The 22,053-nt window shown below is 38.0% G+C and overlaps 2 protein-coding genes across 2 annotated transcripts in view; both read right to left on the bottom strand.

Moving 5' to 3' along the window:
* Nucleotides 1–8,401, bottom strand: part of LOC117992317 (synaptic vesicle glycoprotein 2B-like) — a 55,810-nt gene extending 47,409 nt beyond the window's left edge. Inside the window, exon 1 of the mRNA XM_069505822.1 lies at nucleotides 8,195–8,401. Within this exon, the coding sequence (XP_069361923.1) occupies nucleotides 8,195–8,360 (166 nt within the window). The 5' untranslated portion in view covers nucleotides 8,361–8,401. The remainder of the gene's footprint in view (nucleotides 1–8,194) is intronic.
* Nucleotides 1–22,053, bottom strand: part of LOC117992355 (uncharacterized) — a 257,093-nt gene that overhangs the window by 90,772 nt on the left and 144,268 nt on the right. The window lies entirely within an intron of this gene.

Below are 22,053 nucleotides of genomic sequence, written 5' to 3'. Positions count from 1 at the left end.
AGCGTTACGATGCGTTGCGTTGCGAAGCGTTGCTTTGGGATGCGTTTTTTCTGTTCCGTGGTGGCGATGCGTTACGATGCGTTATGATGCCTTACGAATTACGATGCGTTGCGTTACGTGGCATTGTATTGCGATGCGTTTTGTTGCGTTGCGATGCGATGCGTTGCGTTCCGTTGCGATGCGATGCGTTGCGTTCCGTTGCGTTGCGTTGCGATTATTTTCTTTCCTATTCTACAAAAGGACACAAGCAGCACAATACCATGGCTTCGTTTCAGCTACGTTTCACAGTATAGTTTATTGTATAGTATCAAGTTGTGGTTATGTAAACACCTAATAGGAATCTTGTAACGCAATAAATTATTAGTATTTCGACTACATAGTTCTGCGTGAATCACAGTCAAGGGACGTTAAATGAACCGAACGACAGCTGTGATTTACTATCGCTTGGCATTGAGTGACCTCTTATCTCAGTCAAATCAGAGTGAACTAGTTAAGTACGCTCTTGGGTACTTGGATGCAATTAGTGCTAGATTTAAATAGCGATAGCGTAAAATTACTTTTAGTATTTTACTAAATCCATACTAAATCTAATTGACTTATCTGTGGTCTAAATATATAAAAGGAAACTGACTGAGGTGACTGACTGACCGACTGACCGACGGACTGATCTATCAACGCACAGCTCAAACTACTGGACGGGTCGGGCTGAAATTTGGAATGCAGATATAGCTATTATGACGTAGCATCCGCTAAGATGGGATTTTTGAAAATTGAAAAATTGAAATAAGGGTTTGTTTGTGTAGTCTGCGCGGACGAAGTCGCGAGCATGAGCTAGTAGTAATATAAATGCGTGTCTAATAATATAAAAGTGTGATTGTACTGTGTAACATAAATACATCACATGCATTTATGTTACACAGTACATAAATATATAAGGACACAGGGACATTTATGAGGTCTGCGCTCCTCATAAATGTCCCTGTGGCAGTGATGTCGACAAGCTAGGACATCACGGACTGTCATGCCAAAAAAGTGCAGGCCGCTTCTCGAGACTTGCCGCACTTAACGATATCTATCATACGCCGGTCCCTTGCCACAGTCAACGTGCCAAGTCTACTTGAGCCGACTGGTATTGCAAGAGACGATGGCAAGAGACCGGACGGTATGAGTTTGATTCCATGGAAGGTGGGCCGGGTGCTGGTATGGGATGCAACCTGTTCAGACACGTTGGCCCCTTCCCATCTACATGGAACCAACAACAGAGCTGGTGCGGCATGTGAAGCGGCTGAAAAAGCCAAAACATGCAAATACAGGGGTCTAGGCTCCGAATATGAATTTGTCCCATTCGGTGTCGAGACGTGTCCGTGGGGTCCTAGCGCTATTAGACTTTTTAAGGAAATAGCAAAAAGGTTAGTCGACATCACAGGAGACCGAAGAGCTGGCAGCTACCTCGGACAAAGAATTAGCCTATCTAGCTATCCAAAGGGGGAACGCTGCCAGTATCTTCGGAACCTTGCCTAAAGGGACTCCTTTTAATAATATATTTTAGTTATAATGTTATATTTTTTAAGGTTTTAGTTTTACTTTAAATTATTAATTAGTTTGTAATGTACATTATGTTTTTATAGTTTAAATTAATTATAGTATTTTATATGTACTTACAATAAAAAAAATACATCACTCACGTGATGTATTTATGTTTACAATTGGTATAAGTTAGCAAGTGTGTGTGTGTGTGTGTATGTTTATGTGTCTCACTTTGACACTTGAAACGTGCGAGTCGCATTGCAACGAATGGCTGGACATGAGCTTGTTACTATTATTCTTTTAAAAAAAAACATCTAAATTTACCTACACAAATGCAGTCAAATTACTAGGTTTAAAGTAATTAACCCAAATAGACATTAAACGAATATAGAAGTCACAATAAATCTTAGAACTAGTTCTCATAATGCAGCACAATGTATCAGGCTAGAGAAGGGCTGCCATAATTGCTAAAAGGAGGACCAGGACATCCATCCATATGCATACAGATACTGTAAATTCAAAAGTGTCTGTTTGTCTGTTGTTAATATAACAGAAAGATCAAACTGAACCGCTGAGTTCGGTCGCGGTGGACACACGTCATTCCGAATCTGTCCAAAATAATCTCGCTTTTCGTTGACGTCGCGTTGACTGCGCCGGTGGACAAACGCCCTAACTGCCAAACTGCGACATCTAAGTTACTGACCAGTGGGGGCCTACCGCGGTTGTTTGACAGCTACAATATCACGATCGCAACCATCTCTGATTGGTTAATGCTCGCTCACTATTGGCCACAATGCATTGTTCCAACAAGAATCGCACAAATTCAGCCAATCAGAACAATTGAGATTGTAATAATGATTGTTGCAGGTTTTAGACAATCGCCCTACAGGACAGCGGGACACAAAGCTTCAGACCGGGACTTGTCCCGGTGTACCGGGACGTATGGCAGCCCTACTAGCGGTAATGGCGGCGCGGCTACCACATCGGCAATTTATTTTCTCACACGGAAAATGTACTTGCACTTTGCACTATGAGTTATTCTTTCCAATTAAAATTTTCCGTTTTAATGTACCTAGGTGTTTTTTTTTAAATCTATAAACTAGCGCTTGGCTGTAAACAGGCCTGCTGGCAAGTGATCATACAGCCTAAGACGGAGCGCGCTTGCCTAGAAGATGCCTATTTACGCTTGACTTAAAGGTACCCATATCAGTAGGTACTTACCTATCCTTATTATAAATGCGAAAGAGCGTTTATTTTGTTGGTTTATTGGTTTGTTGGTTTGTCCTTCAATCACGTCGCAACGGAGCAATGGATTGACGTGATTTTTTGCATCGGTATAGTCAAAGACCTGGAGAGTGACATATGTGGCTACTTTTATCCCGTGAAATCAAAGAGTTTCCCTAGGGATATTAGCGCGGGGGCTGTGCGGGTGTGTGGAGCGTTCCCTCCCCGCTTGCCATTTCAACCTGTCGCGTACTGTAGACGGTATGAGACTGTAGCAGCGTTAGCATGACGTGAAGACAATAATCTTTCTATAATATAAAAATGAATCACTAAATGTGTTGGTCATTGCAAATCTCGAGAACAGCTGAACCGATTTCGCTAATTCTTTTTTTATAATATTCTTTGAAGTACGAGGATGGTTCTTACGGAGAGAAAAAATTAAAAAATTTGAATCGATTGTTAGGCGGAACGAAGTTCGCCAGGGCAGCTAGTTTCCTATAACTTTCAAAAATATAATAAAAACAACATATTTTATGTATGGACCTATTTGTTTATATATTTTATACTAGCTTTACTCCTCACAGATTTTCTCAATCATCGCTCGTCGTAGAATAAACTATAATAGAATAATCCAGATTTAAAAATACCTAGAAGCACTTGCCCGGAAATTACTTGCGCTGGGAAGGAAAGATAAACACTTTAAAATCCAGGCCAACGGGGTTGATATCCTTGCTGTCTTTAATCCTTCCTGAGACCACTACTAACCGTCCAAAGTGTATATGAAACTTCATTGTAGCCTTGCTTGACCGAATTTCTTAGAAGAATGGACAAGGCAAGGGAAGAAAATATAATTTCGAGTCAATCTATATAAGTAGATATAAAAGAAAAAGCTGACTGACCGATTGGCTGACTAACTCATCTATCAACGCACAGCTCAAACTACTGGACGGATTGGGCTGAAATCTGGCATGCAGATAGCTAATAATTATGACGTAGACATTCGCCAAGATAGGATTTTTGAAAATTAAATCTCTAAAGGGGTTTAAATTTGTGTAGTCCACGCGGATCATTAGTTAGTTATCATAATTATAGAACTAACAAAATTACAGTAACAACATCCCTGTCTACTTTTTACGGTTCTTTACCTCAAACGGGAAAACGGAACCTTTATAGGAACACTTTGTTGTCTGTCTGTCTGTCTGTCGGTCGGTCTGTCAAGAAACCTACAGGGTACTTCCCGTTGACTTAGAATCATGAAATTTGGCAGATAGGGTAGGTGTTATAGCAGACATAAGGGGGAAAATCTGAAAACCGTGAATTTAGGGTTACATCACACAAAAAAAAAATTATGGTCATGAACAAATAATTAGTAGATATTTTAAATTTCAGAAGTAAGAAAACTATATCAAGTGGGGTATCATATGAAAGGACTTTACCTGTGCATTCTAAAACAGATTTTTTTTAATGCATCATAGGTTTTGAATTATCGTGCAAAATGTCGAAAAAATACGACTGTAGTACGGAAACCTCGGTACGCGAGCGTGATTCGCACTTGGCCGGTTTTTTGTGATTTTCTAACCTTAAAAAACTACTTTAAAATAAATATGCTTGGCTAGCTAAAAGATTTTGTTAAGGAAAGTACTTAATTTACATACGTACAAACTTTACAAACATGCAAACTAAAACATCTTGTTAAAATGTTTCCATTATTAATATTACCTATGAAAACTAACATTGCCCTTGAAATTGCAGTAAGTACTTGACAAATTCGAGCTATGCATTTCCATAACCAGGGTCAGAGTTAATAAGGAATAATATTTTTGTTTTGGTACCTGCATAAAAAAAAATTTCTTTGGATAATAATACCTTTACTTTTACGAAAACGACGACGACAAAAAATAAATTAGGTAGATTAAACACGTAGGTCTGGATTAAACATGAATCTGGCCTTTTCGCAATATGAGAAAGACATTAAATTGTAAGAAATTAAGTCGAATTATAATAATATGACTAGTGAAATTTGTAATATCACAGCTTTGACAATATACCTGCGACATCTTCTATCTCTATCTAAATATATAAAAGGAAAAGGTGACGGACTGACTGACTGACTGACTGACTGAATGACTGACTGACTGACTGATCTATCAACGCACAGCTCAAACTACTAGACGGATCGGGCTGAAATTTGGCATGCAGATAGCTATTATGACGTAGGCATCCGCTAAGAAAGGATTTTTGAAAATTCAACTCCTAAGGGGGTGAAATAGGGGTTTGAAATTTGTGTAGTCCACGCGGACGAAGTCGCGAGCATAAGCTAGTTTATTATATAAAAATGAATCACTGAATGTGTTGCTGATCGCAAATCTCGAGAACAGCTGAACCAATTTCGCTAATTCTTTTTTTTATAATATTTCTTGAAGTATGGGGATGGTTCTTACGGAGAGAAAAATTTAAAAAAATTGCCTGAAAAAGAATTGACTGTTAGGCGGTACGAAGTTCGCCGGGTCAGCTTGTATATTATATGTATAAGTAGATACAAATGAGGCATTTGCATTATCGAAGTGATGCGCCCATAATAATTTACCCAAAAAAGATTTACATTGATGAAAGCAAAGGCTTTCTAGAGCAACAAGATTTTAATATTATGTAGAATGCAGCTTTGGAGTTTTATGCAAACAAGTGGCGCATACGTATGTCACTGACCTTTACTACTTAGGTATTACTTCTTACACCTTTACTTGACTTGCAAGAATGCAGTCCGGTGCCCTTACAAAGTGACGTCACAGACACGAAAACAAGTACAGTTGATAAAATAGTTTTGTTGATTACTTGATTACTTGATGGTATCCATACTAATATTATAAATGCGAAAGTGTGTCTGTCTGCTAGCTCTTCACGGCCCAACCGTTCATACGATTTTGATGAAATTTGGTAGGTACATAGTTAGCTTATATCCCGGGAAAGGACATAGGCTCCTTTTTATTATGGAAAATTGAAGAGTTTCCACGGGATTTCAAAAAACCTAAATTCACGCAGACGAAATCGTGGACATTATTTAGTCTTGTATAAGTATACGAGTAGTACCTACCTAAGTTATTTATTAGTTAATAATATATATAAATATGTATAGTGTATTATACCTCTCTGTCATTATACATTGACTAGCTTATTCCCGCGACTTCGTCCGCGTGGACTACATAAATTTCAAACCCCTATTTTACCCCCTTAGGGGTAGAATTTTCAAAAATTCTTTCTTAGCGGATGTCTACGTCATAATAGCTATCTGCATGCCAAATTTGAGCCCGATCCGTCTTATAGTTTGAGCTGTGCGTTGATAGATCAGTCAGTCACCGATTCCTTTTATATATTTAGATACAATGATATAAATCCATGGAATACCTATAATTAATTATTTATATTGGTGTAAAATGATTTAAGATTATTTTTGTATGGTGTAAGAGCCGGTTCCTTATTCTTGTGATTTCTTACAAATTAATCAAGGTAAGCTGTAATTTTAGATTAGAATATTCAAAGCAGATTCAAAGGTACAAACCACACAAACCTACACAAACTAACATATTATTATTATAGAATAGAATAGAATAGAATATATTTTTATTTAAGTAAACTTTTACAAGTGCTTCTGAATCGTCAGCTAGTTTAATTTACCACTGGTTCGGAATGCCGTTCCCACCGAGAAGAACCTATCCTATCTACTAAATAAAAAAAACTACGTACAGTACCTGCGTGGCAGAAAATAATGTACATCGGCCTTTACAATGTCATTTTCGGCTTTGTAGAGCGTTGCCTGTGTCACTCATACCTTTATGACGTTTTATCGGTCTCAACGACAGAGATAATGCTCTACAAATCCGTTATCTACTTCTAAAGGTCGATGTACATTATTTTCTGCCGCGTACTATAATCAGTGTTTTTAAAGTTTAATCATTTCTGAATTTACCAGAGCGTTTGTGCACTCATTCGTATTCGTTTTGTTAAAATGCGATTCGTAGTACCCATCATACAAAATTTACCTACGAACGTTTGTGCACTAATTTGGTTCGTGCACAAACGAATTCCGTCAGAATACGAATCAAATGAGTGCACAAGGGTACCTATGTACGTTTTGAATGACGGCCACTTCGAATCATATTTTTACGAAAACGGATACGAATGGAGTACGAGCGAAGCCCTTGTTATTTAGGAGATGCGGTGTGGGGAAGCGGGAGACGAGGTAACTATAGTTCGCGCCAGGTCGAGATGGCAATCGGGGTATGAGGCGGGGGACGTCCCACACAACCGCGTTCGCCCGCACCAGGTGCGCGGGGGCTGTGAGGTTGTGCGGGGCATTACCCGATTTCCATTTCGACCTGGTGTGTAGGTACCGTCATAATGTGTTGTAAATTTTCACATCGATCTAGCATTAGATAAGATTAGGCTATTTATGTCCTCCATAATTTTATCAGAGACCGATATCATAGCTGTTCACTCTGCCGATATACCTAGCTAGTAATTGTTTTGACGACTCACTTAGTTGCCCTTGACAGAAAATTTAATTCAGGCCTTCCTCATTCTTTCTTTCAGTAGCGAGCTTTGTTTGCCGAGTATTTTGGAATGGGTAATGTGATTTAACCTTCTTAATTTCTTACCTCAAAAGGAAAAATGGAACCCTTATAGGAATATTTCGTTGTCAGTCTGTATGTCTGCCTGTCTCCGAGACGTCCGTCGTGTCTGTTAAGAAAACCTACAGGATACTTCCCGTTGCCCTAGAATCATGAAATTTGGCAGGCAGGTAGGTCTTATAGCACACGTAAGGGGAAAAATCCGAAAACCGTGAATTTGTGGTTACATCACAAAAAATATTAAAATGTATTCATGAACAAATGTTAATATTTTCAACTTTCAAAGTAAGATTAATAATATAACAAGTGTGGTATCATATGAAAGGACTTTACCTGTATATTGTAAATCATATTTTCATTTATTTTTATGCATACTAGTTTTTGATTTAATGTGCAAAATGTCGAAAAAATACGACTGTAATACGTAACCCTCGGTGCGCAAGTCTGACTCGCAATTGGCCGGTTTTACTAACTATAGATACTCTATGCAGAACTTTGATTGTTAAGAAGTATGTTATTTCGTTTAAATAGGACCTATTACGATGACCATGATGATACTTATTACTTACTTAAATAATCATAAGGTACCTACCCTTATTATAAATGCGAAAGTGTGTTTATTTGTTAGTTTCTCCATCAATTACGCCACAACGGAGCAGCGGCGGATTGACCTGATTTTTTACATGGATACCTATATTTGAAGACCTATAGAGTTACATAGTCTCCTTTTTATCCCGGAAAATTAGTGTTCCCACGGGATTTTTAAAAATCTAAATCAGAGTAATCAGGGATCAGCTAGTAAAATAATAAATACTTACTGAGACTTTTCTTTTCTTTTTTTATTTCTTCTTTTCCAAAAGTATCTTCTAATTCGTCCCATTGTTTCTGTTTTAGGTCCCTGTTATTGTAAGGCGCCCCTTCACAATTCCAAATTGTTTCTTTTTGTTGAATTTCGGTGATAAATTTTTCCGTCTCACAGTTCATGACTACACTTTATATTTAATATCTAGTACACACGTATAAACACACCTCCTGCAGGTGCACGCCGCGAACTGAACCGCCTATTGCGCCTAGGCAAGATGGCCGCTAGAAAGTGGCATGCACCGCATTCGAGTGCCTATCTGTCTGGGTAGATAATAGTCCGCCACAGGTTGGGATGGCAATCGGGGTATGAGGCGGGCGGACGCCCCGCATTCCTACACGTCACCCGCGCTCACCCGCACCAAGTTAGCACGGGCGCTGTGCGGGTGTTCGGGGGGGTTCCCTCCCAGATTGTCATCTCGACCTGTCGCGTACTATAAGTGTCTGTATGATACATTTTCATTGCCTATCCGTTTAACTGAATTTGATGAGAGGTACAATAAAACAGCTTCTATCCCGAAACTGGCTTAGGCTTATTTTTATTCCGGAAATCAAAGAGTTCCCTGGGGATTTTTAAATAACCTGAAATCCATGGGGATGGAATCGTGGGGATCATCTAAGTATAGTACGCGATAGGTCGAGATAGCAATCGGGGTATGAGCCGGGGAGACGTCCCGCACACCCGCTCTATCCCGCACCGGGTTAGCGCAAGGGCTGTGCGGATGTGCGGGGCGTACGTACTCCCGATTGCCATCATCATTTTTTTTTCCTTAATGTTGAGTGCCAATAAGCTACTCAATTATATTACGATCTAGCCTAATATATGACCAATAAGTAATTTTATTTTAACCTAAACTTATAAATTATCTTATATACTAAGAAATTGTCCACTGACTCATCTTAGTCTTTCTTGGTTAGAAATACACTTTGTTCACGTGTTCTTTCAGCACATTACACTATGTACACTATCACTTATCACTATACACTAATTCAAAAGGTTTGGTCCTTTTTAGTCTTTTCACTGTCTCCGTTACGTGAAGCAGCTGGATTGCTTCAACGTTAACGTGGTGGTGAAGCCTATAGTCGTGGGCTTTGGCAAATTTGGTGATAACTTTATGGACGTATTAAATTTGAAGGTCCCGATGAATATCGTCATTTTTGATGTACCAGGGTGCATTAACAATATTCCTGAGTACTTTGTTTTGGAACCGTTGGATGATTTGGATGTTACTTTTTTGGCACAGCCCCACAGCTGTATGCCATAAGTCCAAATGGGCATCAGGACTTGTCTGTACAAAAGAATCTTGTTGTGTATTGACAGCGAGGAATATCTACCAAGTAGCCAATACATCTGTTTATACTTTATATCAAGTTCTTTCCTTTTTTTCTTGACATGAGCTTTCCAGCGCAACTTCACATATCTTACCTTCACGTATCAGGTTTTTGTTTTCTAATATTGGTTTCATCCTCTTCAGTAGGAGCTTTTCGAATAGTTTTGACATAATAGGCAACTAAGAGATAGGCCTATATGATGTTGCTTTATGAGGTGGTTTTCCTGGCTTAGCTACCATAATGACCTCGGCAACTTTCCACACATTAGGCACATACCTGAGTCTAAATGAAGCGTTTATTATTGTAGTGAGCTTAACTATGGCTTTCCTTGGAAGGTTTAATAAAATTTCTCTCGTAATTAGGTCATATCCAGGAGCTTTTTTAGGACCCAATTTGAGCTTTATTTCTCTACATATTTCTTTGCGTGTCACTAGTTTGATGTCTACATCTTCTTTCATTTCCCTAATAGATTCTCTATCAATTTCTTCTCCTACGTATTGCTGAAATATGTTCTCTAAGTGGTCTGCAAATCGTTTAGCCTTTTGGTCGTTATTTATCGCCCACTCATTGTTTTCTTTTTTAATTGGGGGAATATGCATTATTTATTTATTTATTTATTTTATACTTTATTGCACACAACACAAAGTAAACATTGAAAAAACACAATACAGGATCTTAATCTAATAGCTGTAGCAAGCAAAGGCGGCCTTATCGCTAAAGCGATCTCTTCCAGGCAACCTTTGACGAAAGGAATCACGAAAGCACGGGTTGGTGCGGCAGCCGAAAATGGCCCTAGGTATATTATATTATTATAAATTAGACTACATACACAGTACATTCTAATAATACACAAATATATATATAAATATATATACCTATATACATATCATACATACATTAGTGACTTGTCCATATTCTTTGTCACTTTCCAGAGTGAATAATTTGTACTCCGGTCATTTGTCAAATTTTGAAGGTGATTGTCCATAGTTATTTGTTCATATTTTTTGATTTCGCGCTTGATTTTTTTTGTAAGTTTGTTCAATATTCTTTTATCTAATGGAGATCTAGTCTGATGCCATCTATTTCTTGCCCTTCTCTTTTCAGTTATTAGGTTTAATATATGTTTCGGATATAATGTACTTTTTGGTATATTTTTATGTGATGGAGTATTTTTCCAGGCCGCCTGTTGTATGTCTACAACAAATTGATTGACCTCTTCATTTAGCTGTTCTGGACATTTTAATGGTACTTTTAGATTAATGCTGTAATTCAGTTCTTGTTTAAAGCCATCCCAGTCCGTCTTTTTACTTGCTAAGGTCGGAGTAGATTTTTTAAGTAAGATTGTTTCGCTTAGTGTAAGTAATATTGGAGAGTGATCAGAGCTCATGTCATGTCGTTCTTCAATTTTTAGATATTTAGGTGATATATTTTTGTAGATAAAGAAGTCTATCAGGTCTGGAATTTTACCAGGGTCAGTCGGCCAGTATGTTGGTTTTCCAGTGCTAGCTACATTACATTTCAGTTCCTTAATTGCTTCTAGTAGTTCTTTTCCTTTAGTCGTAGTTAATCTAGATCCCCAATAGGTATTCTTAGCGTTGAAGTCACCTCTTACGATAAACTTATTTCCATATTGTTCTAGAAAACTAACATATTTATCTTTTTTTACTGAGTGCCTTGACGGACAATATATAGCTACTACTATGATTGGATACAGCTTTGTTTGTACGTGTATGGCCACAGCTTGAATTTCTTGTTCTTCATATTTGCTTTCCTGGAAGTGGTAGAGATTTTCTTTGATAATTACAGCACTGCCACCCCTAGCTGTATTATTAGGATGTAACGCATGGTAGACTTTATATCCTATAAATCTAACGAATGACTATTTAGTGAAGTGTGTCTCGGATATCAGACACACATCAATATTTTCCATATTCAGGACTACTTCTAGCTCATGCTTATGTTGGAGTAGTCCGTTAAAGTTCCAAGCCATAATTTTGAGGATATTATTATTCATTATTTCGATTTAATTGTAGCTTTTTGGTGCTATCTTCAAGTTTTTTTAGTCGCTCATCAAAGGAATACATGTATTTTAAAATTGAATCTAGTTTACTTTCAAGATTGTTATCCGTCTGTATGTTAGATTTAGCTGCAACAGTTTGAGCATATGTCATTTTATTTAACGTAGTATGTTTTGGAATCTCTTGTTTTTTGGTAATATTATCATTAATTCCTAGTTTTCCTCTGCTTGCTGCAGATTCTTGTTGCTGTCTATGTGGTGCTGACGACTTTTTAGTATTATTTTTTCTTATGCTTTGCATTTCTTTGGCTATCATACACCCCCTATAATTTGCTGGGTGTGATCCACCGCAATGCACACACTTTGGTTTCTCATCTGCTGGTTTTTTGCAGTCTTTAGTGAGGTGTTTTCCGGTGCATTTTACACACCGTGGTTCCCAAGAGCAGTATGTTTGTGTGTGTCCATAATATTGACACCTTTTACATTGAGGTACTAACTTCGATGTTTTTAGGGGTTGTATTTCTACCTTGCATCCTAGGATAGACTTAATATTGTGGATCTTGTTGATATCCTCATCGTGGTTGAACGTAAGCATAAACATATTGAGTGGTTCCTTGCTCTGCCATCTTAATTTGCTTGCCACGTCTTCTATTTTAAATCCTTTATTTGTGAGGTCTTCCATAATTCTGTTCGGTTGGCATGTATAATGCAATTTTTTTGCCATAACTCTTATTGGCCTTTCCTGCTTATTCTCATAGGAATGCCAAATACAATTATTTTGTGTTAAGAGCTTACTAATAGTTTTATATGCATCTTCATTTTTTGTATTAATTTTAACTGTCTCCTTACCCATCATCTTCACGGTGAATGAGTCGTCAGATGAGTTGTCACTTGGAAGACTTGTGTTTAGATATGTTGTTCATAGATGTCGCTGTCCATGAAATCTAGGATATTAACTCGCAGCGATTGACATTAGTGTATGTGACACTGTCAGTGACTTGTACAACGTGATTTTCAGAAAATATAACACACTGTTTTTAAAGGTTATCGTAGTTTTATTGGTTTAACGGTAATAAGTGTGAATCTTAAAGTTAAAACGCAAATACAGAACCGTGAGCTAACATTTGGTGCCGAAACCGGAATTGTTGTGAAACATAAAGTTTGTGTAACTTGCAAACTTACCATGGATCCGTTACTAGCAAATCAAGACGAACTGTTAAAACAATTACAAAAAGCGGAGTATAACTATAAAAAATCTCCAAAGGAAAGACTTAAACAAGCGTACATCGAAACTAGATTGGAAATATTGGAAGATATCTGGGTAGAATTCAAGAAAGGTCACAAAGATTTAATTTCCATTGTTGACAAAAAAGGTAAGGAAAGTTTATCATATTTTACTTCTGATAAATTCGATCAGTTCCAAGAACTATATACAAACTACAGATGCACACTAAAGGAGGCACTTGCTGGTGTTTCAAGTGATACTAAACAGAGTTCATCATTGTCAACCGATGTAGCGCACAACTCTGACCCATTTTGTGATATAAAGTTGCCCAAAATCACTTTACCAACTTTTACCGGCAAATACCATGAGTGGCAAACTTTCCATGACATCTTCACATCATTAATTCATAACAATAAGAATATATCAGCGGTACAAAAACTTCACTATTTAAAAACAAGTCTGTCCGGAGAACCAAAAATATTAATAAGAAATTTTGCTACAACGGAGCTTAATTATGCAGAAGCATGGAAACAGCTTACTAAACGATATAACAATATAAGGTTCAACTGTAATGCCATATTAAAAACCTTTTTTTCACAAAAACAGATTACTACTGAGTCGCCCGCTGCACTGAAACAGTTATTAGATACAACATCATCCTGTTTAAAAAGTTTAAGTAATATTGCAGTAAATGTAAGTAATTGGGATGCTATTGTAGTGTACTTTGTTGTCTCTAAAATGGATATTGAGTCGCGGAAGTTATGGGAACATCAACAGAGCATGTGCGGAGATGAATTACCAACTTGGTCACACCTTGTTGAATTTTTAGAATCTCGCTTTAGAAGCCTTGAAATGATGGATACTGGGAAACAAAGCTCTAATAGACCTACTTTAAAAACAAAATCATTTCATGCCGCTCTAACTAATGAAAACCAACCCATATGTGTCTTATGTAACGGACCACACTTTATATTCAGTTGCAAGGAGTTTGGACAGAAGGGAGTGAGAGAGAGACAGCAATATGTACAAGAGAACGGGCTATGCTTCAATTGCCTTTCAAATACACATTCAGTGAGCCGGTGTAGACAAATCAAATCTTGCAGACGGTGCAGACGGAGACATCACTCGTTACTCCATTTTGAGAAAGAAAATCATGAGAGGAACACGAACAACACGATAACCAAACAGACTGAGCCACAGAGGGAGGAGAACAAAAAACAAAATTCAGATACAACTACACTAGAGAACAGAGTAGTAGCTAACTTTGCGAGAGGAGAGTTACACAGCTATAACGTTTTACTGGCTACTGCAATTGTTAAATCTAGATCTAAGTGCGGAACAAAATTAGTTTTTAGAACATTACTTGATCAGGGATCACAAGCTTCTTTTGTAACAGAAGCCACGGTACAATTACTTGGGTTAAAAAGAGAACCTATTAATGGTTTGGTGTCAGGGATAGGGAACGGACAGGTGAAAATTAAACACATGACTTCTTTAGTCATTGAGTCGTTTCATAATCCACAAAACATAATTCAGGTAAATGCGTACGTTATGAGTTCACTTGCGTCACTGTTACCGACAAGTACAATTCACACACCTGATTGGTTAGAATTAGAGAACCTTACACTAGCTGATCCAGGATTTGCAACACCTGGCAAAATTGACATTTTGCTAGGAGCTGAGGTATATGGAGAGGTATTACTCAATGACATGATTAAGCATCCACAAGGAAATCTTATAGCACAAAATACAATCCTTGGGTGGGTCATATCAGGAAGAGCGACACATGATACAACTTCAGCGAGAAGAGAAATTGCGAGTATGCACATCAACATTAGAGAAGACGAGTTCTTAAGAAAATTCTGGGATATGGAGAATGAGCCAAACAGCCTAGAAAAAAAGCTAACGGAGGAAGAACTTAAATGCGAAGAACTTTATGAGAAAACTACAACAAGAAATGAAGAAGGAAGATTCGTAGTAAAACTACCATTTAAAGACGAAGAACCACGAAGCCAGTATGGACAAACAAAAGAAATAGCTACAAGAAAACTACTGAGTTTAGAAAAGAGATTACTAAAAGATGAGAAACTATATATTGAGTACCAAAATGTCATGCAAGAATATTTGACTCTGAATCATATGTCACCAATCAAAGGGGAAGACATTGAAAATCCTAAATCTGTGTATCTTCCACATCACGCGGTAGTGCGCGAAGATAAAGACACTACGAAGGTCCGAGTGGTTTACAATGCTTCGTCCAAAGGAGTAAATAACGTTTCACTTAATGACGACCTTCTAGTTGGACCTAAACTTCAACAAGACCTGAGACATCTTCTGATGAGATGGCGGAAATTTCGAGTATGCATTATTGCTGATTTGGTAAAAATGTACAGGCAAGTCCGAGTTACTGAGGAAGACGCTAACTACCAAAGAATTTTATGGAGAAACAATCCTGATGAGCCTATACAACATTTTAAACTATTAACTTTGACCTTTGGTACTGCATGTGCACCCTACTTAGCGGTAAAAACTTTACAAAAATTAGCGGATGTTGAACAGTCAAACTATCCAATTGCATCCGAAATAACTAAGAAAGACTATTATATTGATGACTTGATGACTGGCTGCGACAGTTTCGAAGAAGCTGTAGAGATATACGAACAAATGAACAAATTGATGAATTCTGGTGGTTTTCAATTGCAGAAGTGGAGTAGTAATGATTCGAGATTTTTAAAATATATTGACAAAGAAAAACACAGAAGTGATCAACTCGTTCCAATTAAAGTAGACAATATGATGAAAGTGTTAGGCATTGGTTGGAACAGAGAAACTGACAATTTTGAATACACTGTTAATTTACCTGAATCCAAACAGCCAATTACGAAACGGCAAGTATTATCTGATATCGCGAGACTATACGACCCGATTGGATGGATATCACCAGTGGTTATTACTGCCAAGATTTTTATACAAAAACTGTGGAAATTAAAATTAGAATGGGACGATGAAATTACTGATGATTTATTAGCAGAATGGATTAAATTTAGAGAAGATTTAGTGAACTTAAAAGACATTTTAATTCCAAGATGGTTGAATAGCGAACGAGGTTGCAAAACAGAATTACACGCTTTTTCAGATGCGTCTCAAGTTGCTTATGCAGCTGCGGTGTATATTAGAGTTGAGAACGAAGAAAACGACATTAAAGTGAGTTTAGTGACGGCTAAAACAAAAGTTGCACCAATTGACAAGGAATCATCTATACCCAGGTTGGAGTTATGCGGAGCAGTCCTCGCAGCTAAGTTGTTGCATGAAGTCTCACAGGTGATGAACATCCCAAAAGAAAATTTGCACGCTTGGACTGATTCTACTGTTGTCCTGGCATGGTTAAAAGGACCACCTTGTCGATGGGCCACATTCGTGAGTAACCGAGTATCAGAGATTTTAACTATGACGGAGTATAATCAGTGGAGATATGTATCAACGAACGCGAATCCCGCAGATTGCGCGTCAAGAGGCCTTAAGCCTGACGAATTAAAAAATCATACACTCTGGTGGAATGGACCGAGCTGGTTGTCAGAACCAACTATTAACACAGAGACAATTAAGATTGAAGAAACACATGAAGAAGAGAGAACCAAATCTTTAACTACCTCAACTCATCAAGAAGAAGATTTTGTATGGACTAAATATTCCAGTTTAGGTAAAATGCTGAGAGTGATTTCATATTGCAGACGATTTTTAAATTATAATCTTCCGAAGAATGAACGCGAAATATTACCAAATTACATTACAGTTAATGAATTAGAGAAAACGCTACAAATGTGTATTAAACAAGTTCAGAATTTAGAGTTTGGTGATGAGTTAAAGAAGTTAAAGACAAAAGGACATCTAACAAAAGGGAGTTTACTTTACACTCTTCACCCCTTTTGTGATCAAAACGGGATTGTAAGAGTTGATGAGAGAGTGCAAGTTTTGATGAGAGACACCCTATAATTATGCCGAGTAAGAGTCATCTTACTCAGTTATTAGTTGCTGATGCTCACACCAAAACTATGCATGGTGGGCCACAACTCATGCTTAATCATTTACGCACAAAGTATTGGATTATTAGAGCAAGAGACCAAGTAAAGAAACATTTCAGAAAATGCGTAGTGTGTTTGAGACATTCGAAGGTTACAAATCAATTGATGGGTCAACTTCCAGAAGCGAGGTTAAAACCAAGCAAACCTTTCAAATCAGCAGGCGTTGACTACGCAGGACCTATTAATATACGTTTTTCTCCTGGACGCGGATCAAAATCATATAAAGGCTACATCTGCTTATTTGTTTGTATGGTAACACGAGCCATACACCTAGAAGCAGTTACTGATCTAAGTGCTAAAGGTTTTATCGCAGCCTTTCGACGTTTCACATCGAGGCGCGGCCATTGTCAGGATTTACACAGTGACAATGGCTCGAACTTTGTCAAGGCAAACAAGGAGCTACAAGCTATGCTTAACGATGCCAAATCTGAACTTCCACGTGAAATTGCACATTTATTGACTTTAGAAAACACACGATGGCACTTTATACCCCCTCAATCGCCAAATTTCGGAGGACTGTGGGAGGCTGGTGTAAGGTCAGTTAAGACACATTTAAAGAAAGTTATCGGTGATAGCACATTAACTTACGAAGAGCTGTCGACAGCACTGACTCAAATCGAAGCTTGCTTAAATTCACGTCCTTTGTCTGTCCTTAGCGACGATCCTAATGATCCACTGCCCTTGACACCAGGCCATTTCTTAGTAGGTGAACCATTACTTAACGTTAGTGATGTTAATTATTGTAATAAAAACATATCTGGTATTGAACGTTGGAATGTAACACAAAAAATGGTAAATGAATTTTGGAAGAGATGGTCAAAAGAATATTTGTTAAACTTAAGTCATAGATATAAATGGAATTCTAAGAAACCAGAACCTGATGTAAATGATATTGTCGTATTAAGAGATGATTTTTTGCCACCATCTAAATGGTTATTAGGTAAAATCATAGCCAAGCACCCCGGTCGTGATATGCTAACCCGTGTTGTAACTGTCAAATGTAAGAACGGATGTTACAAACGTCCACTAAATAAGATTTGTGTTCTCACTAAAAGTGCAATGTAATATATTCTCACGGTGGGCGGTGCTGTAGTTATAATTTAGTTTAAGTTCTTATCAAACGTTTAATTTCGCTAAATATTTTGTTGACTGATTTACTTACTTTTTCTTTTTATATTGTTGCTTTGTTTGTACTATTGTTTGTACTATTACTATCAATATTGATATTATTGTTTAAAAGTTTATTTAGATTCAGTTTAACTTTGTTTGAGATTGTAACAATTACTATTCTGCTCACTCTTTTTTGGTTAAGTTTCACTTTTTGTTTAACGTTATATTGAAGGACAAGTCCTTGGTGGGCGGAATGTTTAGATATGTTGTTCATAGATGTCGCTGTCCATGAAATCTAGGATATTAACTCGCAGCGATTGACATTAGTGTATGTGACACTGTCAGTGACTTGTACAACGTGATTTTCAGAAAATATAACACACTGTTTTTAAAGGTTATCGTAGTTTTATTGGTTTAACGGTAATAAGTGTGAATCTTAAAGTTAAAACGCAAATACAGAACCGTGAGCTAACAACTTGCAGTTATTAAATCGTAAAACGATTGATAGTCTGTCACAGCCGATACGATAATGGGGGGCGGCTGAGGCAATTTTTTAGGTTTCCTTCCTTCATGTTTATTTTCAGTATCAGATTCCTGAGTCAGAATGGGAGACGTGTTCAACTTCCTTTTTTCCTGCCTTTCACTCTAATCCATTCCGTTTCTTTGGCGAGCTCTTCCTCATCAGTACAGTAGTCAACCGATTCAGTTGAGCTCTTTTGAGTAGAGCCAATATGCTCGGCAGATCTAGTTGATTTCGATCCTGATAAGGTCGCAATTTGCCTTTATAGCTCTATAATCTGCTCACTCATGGTTTTTATACTGAGCTGAAGGTTTTCATTTTCTAGCTTTTTTTCCTTTAGTGCTTTAAAAATATTCTCGTTCTCTCCTGACACTTCGGTGAGTTTCGTATATAGGAATCGTTCAGTATCCGTAGTTAATTTAATTTTTTCTTGCTCGCCCATTGTTGCAGTATCCAACTAGTATAGCTGCAATACAATATTTTAATTTAAAATAATATGTATTTCACAGTCCGACTCGCGGTAACTGGGTCATTATGACGCACGCGGTACGTCCGGCGCGGCACGCGGGCCGAGTCAGCGATTTTACGTTTTCGCACGATACGCGGTTATTATTGACAGAGTTTGAACACTGAGCCATCATCATACCATTAAAATATGATGAGTTCATTATACCTGACTCCAATCAAATCCAACCGAAACTCATAAAAATACGTTCGTTTGATCTAACCATTATTGCAGCCTGCAGCGCAAATTGGTTAATTAAGGCATTTGGCCTAATTGAGGCTATCTTCATCTAGTGTTACTAAAGCCAACTTATTCTAGTAGGTACCTACCTACCAACTTGGCAACGACGCAAATTGTTCCCAACTACTTCCCTACTAGTAGAGTTCTATGAATTCCGAATTTATCTGCATAATATACAGAGTGTTATCAGAACGCTGACAAAACGAAGACAGGTGATAGTACTGATGATTACTGATACAGTATACCACAAAAAAAAAACGCGAAATAAAATGTAAAAAATCGTATAATTTTGTAAAAGTTTACGATATATTGCAAATAAAACATCTACCTGATGCCTCAACGAACGTTGCGTAAGTAGTCCACTCGGAGTCGTAGGCGGGGCATTGACCCGAGTTTTGCACGCTATACATTGCGTGTTTGAAAAATACTAAAACTACAAAATGAGGCAAATGGTTATTGGTATTGGATTGTGTTTAGGTAGTATAACAATAACGCTAAATTTTTGCTAGCGTTCTGGTTACAACCTATAGATTTTGCCCGCGACTTTTTCCGTTTCTCCGAAGACGGACATAGACTCATTTATTCAAGAATATCAGGTTCAGGGGGTAAAGGGATAATCTCCGGAACTAATGAAAATCATTATAGATGCACCCCCGAGTGCTACAGGCTATAAATTAAACGAAAAGTAAGCGAAGTCGCGGAAAAAGCTAGTAACGAAAAAAAACAAAACTAAACAAAATATTTTTTTTCGTAAGGTAGGTTTAAGGGATAAAAGGCTACTTTACAATGACAACAAAAGGGCTGAAATCCGCTTAGACCCCCAAGGATTGCATTTATCAATGACTACGGGGTGCTCTATAAATACATTGCCAGCGAATGAATAACAGAATAAATCTGTCACAGAGCATGAATTATATTACACGACGAGGGAACTTATTTTCAGAATATACAAATTGTGTAAAGCCACTCGCGTGCGTCTTTTTTCGCGAGTGCGTGCTCATCCACAGAATTTCTATATCGCTTGCCAAAAATTCGCGGTGCGGGCTTACCAGTATGAGGTACATTTACTCAATAGAATAAAAAAACTACATACTACAAAATGGCTAAAATCTGCAGATATCCTCCAAGGATTCTATTTATCAATGAATACGGGATGCTCCATAAATACAGTGCCGGCGAATGAATAACAGAATAAATCTGTCACAGAGTATGAATTATATTACACGAGGGAACTTATATTCAGAATATAATAGCGTTTTTTGGTAACGTTTGCCTAAACACTGTTTCTAGGAAAATACTTTTTACATTTCGAACTTTGAAAAACAGTTTTTTTAATGGTAAGTACTGTACCTAGTAGGTACCTCCTGAACATAGAAAAGTTCAAAAAAATTCTATCTGCCGTCAGGTATCCTTAAGAGTGACAAGAGCGAGATGTTGGAGAGAGACTGACTGGTAGAAAGGCATCAAAACAAACTAATTAATTATTACTTTAGTGATTAGTTGATTAGTCGTTCGGGTAGGTACCTATATTCCGTTTTTAAACAAGACGTAGCTTCTCCCTGCAATGCACTATACGCGGCATATACGACAATGGACAATGGACAATAAAATCATGATACGAGTGGAAAACCTAACTCCAGAAAGTCTAAAGCGCCGTCCGAATATCATCGCCGGGCAAGGTTTCTGCTATTTGTTTACTTTTAAGTAAGGAAAAATTAACTTATAGGTGCTACGAGCGTAAACGCAAATATTAAAGCGTCATCCATCGAAATGGCGTCATCGATCGAAATGGTGTCATCCATCGAAATAGGGTCATCCATCGAAATCGCGTCATCCATCGAAATAATGGCGTCATCTCGCATTATGAATAGTACGCGACAGGTCGCGATAGCGAACGGGGTGGGGATGGTGCACACTGCACACCCGCTCAGCCCCCGCGTTAACCCGGTGCGGGATAGCACGGGTGCGGGTGTGCGGGGCGTCCCGCCACCCCATACCCCGATTACTGAGGATACAACCTCAGCTGGCCTATCTGGAAGTCGCTCAACCGCCTCAGAGCAGGGGTACGGAGACCGGAGTGCATCTGCGGTCATCCGAGACAGACCATTGTGCACATGACTGGGTGCCCTGCGTGCTCGACAACCTGTACGAACGAGGAGCTACATGAGACTACCGACCGAGCTATCGCGGTTGCGGCTTTTTGGGTTGCCCGTATTTGAGATAACCGTCGCTCCACTCGAGAAGAAAAAGATACCCCGATTGCCATCTCGACCTGTCGCTGACTATACCTATCATTAGGTAAATGAAAGCGTGAATATTTTAACATAACTTGTTAAAACTTTTCAGAAACCACTGCGACCTCGAAACGTACAACGTACCATAGAATAACAACGCAAAGTTTAGATAAACGCCAAATTCCTCGACTCATCTGTTATTCTAGGAACTCGTCTGCGAATATCATATCATTCTTGCCTATCTCGTCCCTACCTTAGCGTAATAATAATATAAATTATTCTGCCTATCAATATTATTTTGGCCTAATTCTACTAATATACCTACCTACTACTCATACTATTCAGATAATATAATTTTGTTAAAGCGTAAGTATGTTGGTTTGTCCTTCAATCACGCCGCAACGGAGCAACGAATCCACGTGATTTTTTGCATGGATATAGTTGAAGACCTGGAAAATAACATAGGCTACTTTTTATCCCGAAAAATCGAAGTAATCCTATCTGATTTTTAAAACTTAAATCAATGCCGAAGAAATCGCGGGTATCAGCTG

Source organism: Maniola hyperantus, chromosome 21 (genome assembly GCF_902806685.2).
Source record: "Maniola hyperantus chromosome 21, iAphHyp1.2, whole genome shotgun sequence".
NCBI classification, from domain to species: Eukaryota; Metazoa; Arthropoda; class Insecta; order Lepidoptera; family Nymphalidae; genus Maniola; species Maniola hyperantus.
This window is presented reverse-complemented; position numbering and strand designations above follow the sequence as displayed.